This window comes from Callorhinchus milii, unplaced genomic scaffold (assembly GCF_018977255.1).
Source record: "Callorhinchus milii isolate IMCB2004 unplaced genomic scaffold, IMCB_Cmil_1.0 Scaffold2, whole genome shotgun sequence".
Classification (NCBI taxonomy): Eukaryota; Metazoa; Chordata; class Chondrichthyes; order Chimaeriformes; family Callorhinchidae; genus Callorhinchus; species Callorhinchus milii.
This window is the reverse complement of record NW_024704743.1, coordinates 87,540,124-87,550,233: the sequence shown is the minus strand read 5'-3', so window position 1 is coordinate 87,550,233 and position 10,110 is coordinate 87,540,124. Positions and strand designations below refer to the sequence as shown.

The following is a 10,110-nucleotide window of genomic DNA, read 5'->3' as shown; positions in this document are numbered from 1 at the left end:
AGTTCCCTGCTCCTTTAAAATAATTCCTCTCAAATTGCAAGGTCGTCAAAAACAAAAAATGCATGTCAACACAGGTGTTTTTGATGTTAAGAGTGTTCTTCCTGCCATTACTCACCTTGTTTTAAGAAAAGATAGAATGTCAAGGGTTATACTGTCTCTTATTACAATAAACAAACCACCAAACATTCATGCTGTATAATTTGTAACCGATTTTCTATACTAGGAAAGAACTCTGAAAATATCAACTTACCTTATGTAGATTCGTAGATGGTCATGAATTTTTAAAAAGTGATTTATAGTACATCACAAATCCTCTGATTCTTAGTTTCTGGGTAAGTAATGTATTCATAGGACAACTAATAAAAAGGTTGACACCTTCTCGAGGATACAATCTACACTGAGAGCATAATTAAACCTCATAGTATCACATATCAATATCACTAGAAAGTTGATGATAATGTATGTAGCTGGGATTTTTATTTACCGAGTTACACCTAAGTAAATGCTTTGCTGCGCATTTACTTAAATGTCTCCTGACATTCTAGTTGTTAATGCTCACAAAATTACTAATCAGGAGGCTTGAAAGCATTTGTTTTAAAGATTGTTTAAATGCTTGGATTATTTCAGAATCTAACATTGGAAACGAAGAAAATGGAGGCGTGTTTGTGAATTAAACCTGAGGCAAACAGAGGCCTTTAAATTTTTGTCCTGGCGCACAAGACAATTGAACAAATTATTTCCAAGGCCATAGAAGATTTGCTTGTATGGTAAAATCATCAATACTATCCCACATCAGTTGGGGTAATTAATGGCACTGTAACTTTACATAAAACAGTATCTTACTTTGGTCCATTTATTGAGCACTAGAACTGAAAAACAAAAATAGGGCAGAGTAAAACAGAACATCTTTTAATAAAGACTTCACAGGATGAGAATCAAAATATGGATCTTCAGTACACTTTGACTTCGCAAATCATGTTTCGCAAAACACATAAAGAAAGATCTCAGCACAAGTAGTTATTTTAAATACAACAAGGATAATGTATGTTTTACAAAATAATATTGAATTGTATCGAGTCTAACACCTTTGTTTTTTCTGGCAATGCATTGACTGAAAATAAAAAATTGGCTCCAATGAAATAAAGATCATTTTTCACACACCACCAAGTTTACAATACAAAATTACATTTGTAAAGCACCTTTCATGTCAGGAGGACATCCCAAGGCGCTGAACAGTCAGGGATTAGGACCCGAGCGTGGGGGTTGGGATCAGGGAGGGTGGAGGGCACAGAGGGTAGGCAGGTGGCCAAAGGCATGGTCGAAGAGGCGTGCCTTGAAGGAGGCAAGGGAGGGAGTGAGGCAAATGGAATGTGGGATGTAGTTCCAGAGGGTCGGGCAGAGAGGCTGAAGGCCCCACCAATGATGGTGATGGGGCGGGCCAGCAGGGGGACATGGAGCAGGCCAGAGCCTGCTGAGCAGGGGGAGCGGACAGGTTGATAAGGGGTTAGCAAGTCGGAGAAGCAAGTCCACGGAGGGCCTTGAAGGTGAGGACGAGAATTTTGAACTCGATCCTCTGAAAGATGGGGAGCCAGTGAAGCCGGGCGAGGGTGGGTGTGATGGAGTCACAGAGCTTGGTGCAGGAGAGGACACGAGTTTCAGAGTTCTGGATGATCTCAGCTTATGGAGGGAAGAGTTGGGAAGGCTGACATGCAGGGCGTTGGCATAATCGAGTTTAGAGTAAATTTGGTCAACATACTACTACTACCTCAGGATTTGCATCTCCTTTGAACAGACTTGGGTAGGTGAATAACAATTTATAACTGTGTGGAAAAAAATTTATACTGTATGTATACAGGATATCCTGTCAGGAGTTTAACAAATCCACTAGGTTTTCTCTTTCCAGTGGAAAAATAAACACTACATCAGGATTTGAAACATCCGCAAGTTTAACTCCTCAAAGCCATCTAGATCCAGACAAGGTTTTGATTTAATTAGTATACCTTTGTAATAAAATGGGTATATTTAGGCAACCAAAGAGATTGGATAATGATCTTGTAAACCGTATCAGGTAATCCTCAAGACAAAGCACAATACACTTCCATAAGCAGTGAACTTGTTAACCCAACAATTTTCTGGCAAAAATTTAAAAAACAGTCTCAACAGGAATCACATTTGCCTAAAATTTTGCAAATGTCAACAACTCACTATTATTTATGCAGTTTAGGAAAATCAGTGCCATATAGAAATTGCCTTCCAGTTCACCCAACCTAAAATGCATTTGTTAATAACAAACACATGTTCCACTGAACTTATAGCATGCTCAGTTTGACTTTCCTTTTTCCAATTGGTTTCTCATTCAGGTCTTGAACAGCAGCCATTGCTTCATCAACAGTTTCAAATGCAATTACAGCATCACCTGCTGGCAATCCATTGTCATTGAACCGTATAGTGACTGCATCTGGAATAACACGATAACCATAGAAGAAATCCAAAATTTCATTGACTGAGATTTTGAAAGGCAGGTTGAAAGCCTTAACAGCAGCTATCCCACTGGACATTCCCATATTACCTTGGTACCCTGAATCAAATCCAGATCCATACCGGCATCCAGTGGAGCCTCCAAAGTTGCTGTTTCCAGTCTCAAACTCTCTATAATATCCTTCTTCTTGGCCACACCTTGATCTTTGCATGGATGTTCCTGAACCCAAACCACCATAAATTTCAAAGGGAGATTCAGCTAATTCATGGACATCAAAAGGCAATGAATGATCACCATCACTACCACCACAACCAAAATAATAATCTTTTTGACCTTTTGATCTTTCAGGTGCACAACCGACACCAAGGTCAAGTACTTGTTCTGAAGTAATAAGCTTTAGGAAAGCTTCTCTTCCAGCAATTTTTTTGCCCTGCAAACGCGCAGCCCTTAGTGCATCATCCTCATACTTGAACTTGACCAAAGCTTCCCCTAGTCCAATACCTTTACTGTCAACAATTATGGAGATCCAATCATCAGCTACAAAAAATCCCTCAAAGAATTTACAGATCTCAGACTTCGAGATATCAAATGGAAGGTTGCGAAGGTATATATATAATCTTGAAAAGCAATGAGGCTCTTGTTTTGGCTCGTACCTTTTATCTTCCAATTTACAAACTGGTCTTTCTCTTGATTTTTGCCTCTTAACAGTATCTATCAAATCTACCATAGCTCTTCTGGCAATGGGGTAAACATAAATCGCACGGTTCCCAATGCATTCTTTGTGATATTTTAGAGCTCTACGGTAGTCAGAGGAGTTTTTAAACACAACAAAACCTTCTTTTGTACTTTTACCATAGGAATCATGTACAAGATAAATTTGGTCTTCTGATATATCCAGCTCATGAAAGAAATGACGCACATCTTTCTTTTCAGCACCATAAGGAATATTTTTCAGCTGTACGCAATATTCTGCATCATGAGGGGAACGAGTTCGTGATCTGCATCTCCGAGGTGATCTTGATAGAGTATGAGAATACTTTAGTTCATGAGGGGAATAGCCTCGATTTCCTCGAATCACATCTGAATTTCTATCCTCCACATCCAGGCTAACTCGTGCACAATTCCATTGCTCTTCTGTAGCTGGATAAACTTCCACAAATCTCTGCCCCATGTATTTTCTGTGACATTTTAGTCCTTCAGATGCATCCCAAGAAGTTGCAAATCGGACATAAGCTTCTCCAGTTTTCCGACCTCGATAGTCCTTCATTTGCCGAATTCCTTCAACTTGCAGATTGTGGAAAAATTCTCTTATTTGCAATTCTTTTGCTGAATATGGCATGCCATATAAACGCAAATAAATGTCATCGGGTCCTTGTTCACCTGTCTGACCATGAATGGAATTGGTAGAGGGACCCATTGACCCAGAGCCATTAAATTTATTCAAGCTATTATTCATTGATCTAGAAGACATTTCAGAGTATGTGGTCATGGAGGAAACTGGAACATTATGTGAGGAAGATAAAGAGGACATTGCAGACATATTACCACTCATCATAGGATCCATTCGAGAACTGTAGTTTATGCAGGAACCTCCAACATTACTGGAATTAAACCCCACCCTATTCATTCCATGTTGCATTGCTGCAACTAAATTTGCAGCTAAGGCAGGAGGCATGCTACTTAACCGATCTGTACCAGAACTGCTGGATCCTGACCTTCTAGCACTGCGCATTTCTTCACTAGAATGTGTGTATCGCTTACGACTCATTTCAATTGTATTCTGCATTTCACTCCTGCTACTTAATGTTAGTTTTGTTCTGTTCCCTTTAAGAGTTTCCCCAGACCTCATCAAAGCAAGTCGTGCATCTTCATCTGTGGCAAATACAATGAATGCCTCTCCAACTTCACCACCAATAATGTGTACCCCTCCATCAGGAACGGTTAATCTAGAGAAGAAGTGACGAATATCCAAGGTCCCTGCAGAAACTGGGAGCCCCTGCAAGCGGATGACCACAGCCATGCTGAGCTCTATCAATAGCAAAAGTCACCTGCAGGCAAGAAAGGCACACAGGATGACGTCAAATTATTTCAAAGTGCTGGATACTTCATTTAACTTCCAAATGCAATATCAACAGGTCAAAAAATGCTCATTTTAATAAAGCCGATTCTTATTTTTTTATACAGACTTTTAAAAATATAGTCATCACTTAAAACTTCAAAAATATAACCATCAACCTCAAACTCATTGAACACCTCCAAACAGTGTTTAATGCTTTGACCATTCTGCTGATATCAACATGAATATTCCACAGAGAATGATACAATTTCCCACCTATTTAAAAATTTAAACAAAATTGATTCAAGAATGTTTTTTCTAATTCTGCACCAATATCTCAATGGTATGCAATTCATCCTTATGGAATGCAATCAAATTGCAAACATGGGAATAATGTTGCATTTTCACACTAATATGTATATCAAAATAATTGTCAAGCCAAATGCATTCACTACCAACATTTTTCTTCCTTCTTCAAAGAACTATTCAGTCATCCTACTGAAATGAGTAATAAACAAACTAGGATCTTCCTTTATCAATTAACTAAAAAGTTCTCATGGAGAATGTATTTGATTAAGTTTCCTTGCTTTGCATTACAGCCCATCCAACAACATTTTGCACTGACATATTGCCCTTCACATAGGTAAAACATCTCAAAAACCTTTACAAAGATAGAGCGAGTGCCTGAGATTGGGGGGGGGGGGGCGGGGGCTGAATGACGAGTCAAAGAAAGATAGATTGTTAGAGAGGTTTTGAAATCCGAGCGAGAGGAGTCGAGGCAGCAGAATGTTGGAAGAGAGTTCTACAGGACTGAAGCAAAGTGGCTGAAAGTTCACCCGCCAACAAACCAGGTCAGAGTTGGCAGAGAAGTTGGGAAAGCCAAGAGTATATTCTCAGGAGATCACAGAGATATGGTGGGGCAATTCTGTGAAAACATTTCAAGATAAGGATGAGGATCTTAAAGTTGATCCGCTGGAGAATGGGGAGCTGTTGGAGTCAGGCAAGGATGTGTTTGCAGGACAGGATGCTGGCTTCAGATTTCTGCAAGGCACAGAGCTTGTGGACAATGGAGCTTGGGAAGGAGAGCAGGAAAAGTATTGGAGAAGTCAAGTCTGGATGTGACAAAGCGGTTGGCTATGTTGGGGGTGAGGTAGTAATGGAGTTGCAGAGATGGAAGAAGGTGGACTTGGTCAGGCTCACGTGAAAGGTTTAAGGAGCTGAATAAAACAACGAGATTCCTCACAGACACCTTGATTTGGAGCGAGTGCCTGGGGAAATCTATATTGTCAGCTACTGAGGTGAGTACGCAAGAAGAGCAGCTTCAGATTATTTAAAACTGAGTTGTAGAAAGTTAAGGTTTACCCAAGACTTGATCTTACTGATCAACATCACTCTCATACTGGCCAAAATGCTACTCCATCTTTACAGAAACAATCTCAAACTAGTATCTTATCCATTCCAAGTTCTCTTCCGCATTTACATCTGAAAATTCCACTTATGTACAATTCTCAACAATCTTCTGTAGAATGTATTAAGATGAAAAATAAATGTTTATCTTTCCAGGCAGATGATAATTACAAGTAATCTATAAAATGCTCATTGGATTTTGTATCAACACCAATTTCTTTATTTTTTCTACTTTGGGTCATTTGAATCTCAATGGTCTTTTCCAGTACTATGCATTCCGATTTTCCTATGCGACAGAGAATAGTGCATTTCTGTATCTCATTTCTATATATTCTAAACATTCAATCGGTGACAACATCTTTAAATAAATTAATAGAATAATTCCATATTCTTACTTCTGTTTATCATTTCTATTGATTTTGGGCTATCACCTTAAATTATATTCAATAAGTGAAAAAAAAGCTAAATTTTGAAAGCTTCTGTGCGTTTGCAAATACTTCTAATTCAAAATAGTTTATGCAGCCATGGATAATTAACATTGTTGCTAAATTAATAATCATACAAACTCAGGTGGTGGCTGGGCCAAGATCTGAATTTTACTAAAACAGTGTGAAAAACAAAACTTATTTCAATATTTGACTGAGATTCATATACGTTCTCTTACATAGGCTAAATACGTACAATTACCTTGGTGTAATTTACCAAGGAAGGTTAGAAACAGCAATATTGGCGTTATTCAAAAAAATTAGGTGCCATGAAAGACAAGTTAATATAATAAAGGGATGAATTACAATGGGCCAAATGGCCGTTTCATTTTTATATCCCGAACTATTAGTTTATAAAAGAAATCCCAACGAGAAGGCTCATTGCAGGCTGCCCATAACTGATTAGCAAATTACCAAATTCCTAATCTACAGGGAGTTTGAATAAACATGACCAAAAATGAAACAATCTGCACATATTTTACCATTCTTAATTTGTATGCCTCTATCATTTTGTCCAATTTTGCTGCTCTCACTGGGAAGAAAATTAATCCAGGATGTACAGTAAATAAGTATGTGCTATTCACAAGCATTGGCTTCATGGGTCAAATGAGCTACCTTACAGAGTAATTTTCGGTACAACATCTGATCATACTAAATAGTATTTAATAGATGAAAGATTGTTAGGTCAATCAGATTTGCCAATGTAAAACTGCATAAATGTTTTGATATTCAACGCTGAAGGAATTAGAAACGAAATAACTGCAAGTCTGTAAATTAAATTCTATACCTGCTCACAAGGCTGCAACATATTCTAGAGAAAACTGCTGAGTTGATATAAGATACCTGATGTATATGATATCTTATATACACCAGGAATTATCCAAATGTATTCTGAAAGAGTTTTTGCTCCGTTATTAAGCAAAATCCCATGGAGGGGAAAGAGTGGGTGCAACACAGGAAATCCAAGTTCTCTGCAGTTTGAACGATGAGTTCCTATCCTTGCACAGCAAAATAAAAAAAACTGTGAGTGTCTCGATTGCTGCAATTATTTTTTGTTTCTAATAGGTATCGATCACCGGTTACTCAAACTGAATAATAATGCCAATAAAGGAATAATTGTGTGTACATGACAAAATTGACGCTTGATACGTTAAAGGGGATTTTTACTTGTCTAACACCTGCATAGAATCACTTACCTGTCAATAGGGCATTTTCTTTAAGAAGCAGTGAACACCTGATAAGCGTGTTAAAACCAACTTTACAGACTGCAAAAAAATAATTGGACAAGGTCAATACCAGTAATAATAGAATAAAACTAAACAAGATTCTAATCTGAATGATGAAAAAGTTTGCACTCATCCAAATTTCAAATCCCTATACTTTGCAAATGCAAATTTTAAACTAGATTTCAACACTCTACACTCTTCAACCTATTTGAAATCTACTTTACAGATAAGAAAGCTCTTGATTTTGTGATATTCAACATAAACACCGTGCAACAAAAAGCAGCTCTATTCAAAATATATACTGAACATTTTGGATTCATTGAATACATCATCAGCAAAATGTTTCATTCGAATCTTCTCATCATTGTCGTTGCATCCCAGCTCTAAAAGATGCATCCTGCTCAATTGATTGCACGTTATTTTCCTTTATGGAGAACACAGCATGAACTAAAATTGTCCCATCCGTGTAAGGCATTGTCTTGTTAAATTGGAGTCCATGGTATTTCCAATATAACTGCATTTGCAAACAGTGCTTCTTTAGTGGTTGCAGCACAATCCCCAGGGGAAGGAATTAAAAAGTCAAAGATCTTCTCTTGTTGAGCCTTAAAATTTACTGACAAATATTTCCAATCCAACTGCACAATTTCTCTTCCGAAACTTGTTAACCCATGGATTCGTTTACAAAAGTCCTAATAAGTCATCCTTTTCCAATCATACTCCATGTGCAGAATTCAAAATACGAATTTAAAATTAAGTCCTTCAAATTCACCCAGTCATAGTTATATTCAAACAACAAGAACAAAATTACATTTATAGAGCGCCTTTCACATCAGGAGGACGTACTAAAGCGCTGAAGTCAGGTGTCGGGGCCCGAGCATGGGGGAGGGGTGGGGTAGGGGTGAGGGAAGGCAGAGAGGTGGGAGGGTGAACACAGGCACGATTGAAGAGAAGGGTCTTGAGACTGACCTTGAAGGAGGCGAGGGAGGAAGTGAAGCGAAGGGACCGTGGGATGGAGTTCCAGAGTGTGGGGGCAGAGAGGCTGAAAGCCCGGCCACCGATGGTAGGGCGGGAGACATGGAGCAGACCAGAGCTCGCTGAACGGAGGGGGCGGGCAGGTTGGTAGGGACACAATAAACAGTTGTTTCAATATTCGTCAGGTCCTAATAAGGTGTCCTTTTCAAAATCCAGCACACACATATTTGACTGGAAATGCAGCAAACTTCAGGGTGTTTATTCCAATTATCTCCACACACAAAGATAAACAACATTTTTGATAACCAGTGGTCATTCTGGAGCAGATGGAAGTGAAAACTGTCTTGTCATCAATCCAGTAACACCAGCGCCAGTTCTAAACAGCTAAATGAAGACAATATTCAGTTCAAATACCAGCAATATTCAAGTTCACTCACAAGATCCATTTCTCTTCTTGTACGATTTCTCTTTTTTATAGGATTTATCTATCTTTTGATAGAATTTATCTTTGTTTCAGTTCAAAAATAATACTCAGGGCTATTCCTCTCAACGCTTCTGTGATTTGGTGAACAAAGTGGAGACAAAATAAAACCTACTTCAAGTGCACGTGCCAATAAACTTCCAGACTGGAGCAAAGCAGAAACAGCAAAATTAAAAAAGCAAAACTTAGCTTCATCCTTTATGAGAAACATAGTACTGTAACTACAATTAAACAAACACGTTAATAATAAACAATGTCGTGATTACATTGGGGCAGTGGAGATGTTATTACATACACAGGGGCAGTGGGGACATTATTACATTCCTGGGAGATTATTATTATACACACGTATAGGGGGAATACTACAAACACGAAGGTGGTGGGAGGAGGTGATGTTATCACACCGACAGGGGATATAAAATGGACCAGTGCTACTATTCCAGACACGGGAGGGTATAACTATAACACACACACACACACACCAAGGGATGGGAGGGTGTGGTGTTATTACACACAGGGAGCGGCAGGGGGGGTGTTACACACAGGGTGGGGGGAATGTTAAATTACACACAGAGAAGATAATATAAATAATAATATTATACACGGGGGGGGGGGGGGGGGAGGGGGGGAGATATTACATGACAGAGGATGTTGTTACACACGGGGGTTAGGGTCCAGTGTAACCGCCACAGCCTCGTGCCTCCTCGTTGCTCTGATTTGAAAAGAGACAACGGCAGCTCTCACCAAACCCCCCCTCCCCCCCCCACAACCCCCCCACACACCCCTCACACACCCCACCACCCCACCAACCCCCCCCCACACCCCTCACCACACCCCTCACACACCCCACCAACCCCCCACACCCCCCACACACCCTCACCAACCCCCCCCCACACCCCACACACCCCCCCACCACCCACCCCCCCCACACCCCTCACACACCCCACACCCCACCAACCCCCCCACACCCCCACACACCCCCACACACACAACCCCCCCACACC

General features: G+C 39.7%; 1 protein-coding gene across 4 annotated transcripts in view; it reads right to left on the bottom strand.

Annotated features, from left to right (window-relative positions):
* Positions 1-1,662: 1,662 nt before the first annotated feature.
* The window catches only part of LOC103184595 (RNA-binding protein 12), a 10,261-nt gene continuing 1,813 nt past the window's right edge, over positions 1,663-10,110 (bottom strand). For 2 of the 4 annotated variants that reach the window (XR_006084875.1, XR_006084874.1), the window contains exon 2: positions 8,764-9,251. Coding sequence is in view for 2 of the 4 variants with exons in the window: in XM_007902695.1 (XP_007900886.1) it covers positions 2,310-4,499 (2,190 nt within the window). In the remaining 2 variants the exon portion in view is untranslated. Of the gene's footprint in view, positions 4,528-7,623; positions 7,693-8,619; positions 8,642-8,763; positions 9,252-10,110 lie in introns of those variants that run through there. The other 2 variants (XM_007902695.1, XM_007902696.2) reach the window with 2 other exon arrangements.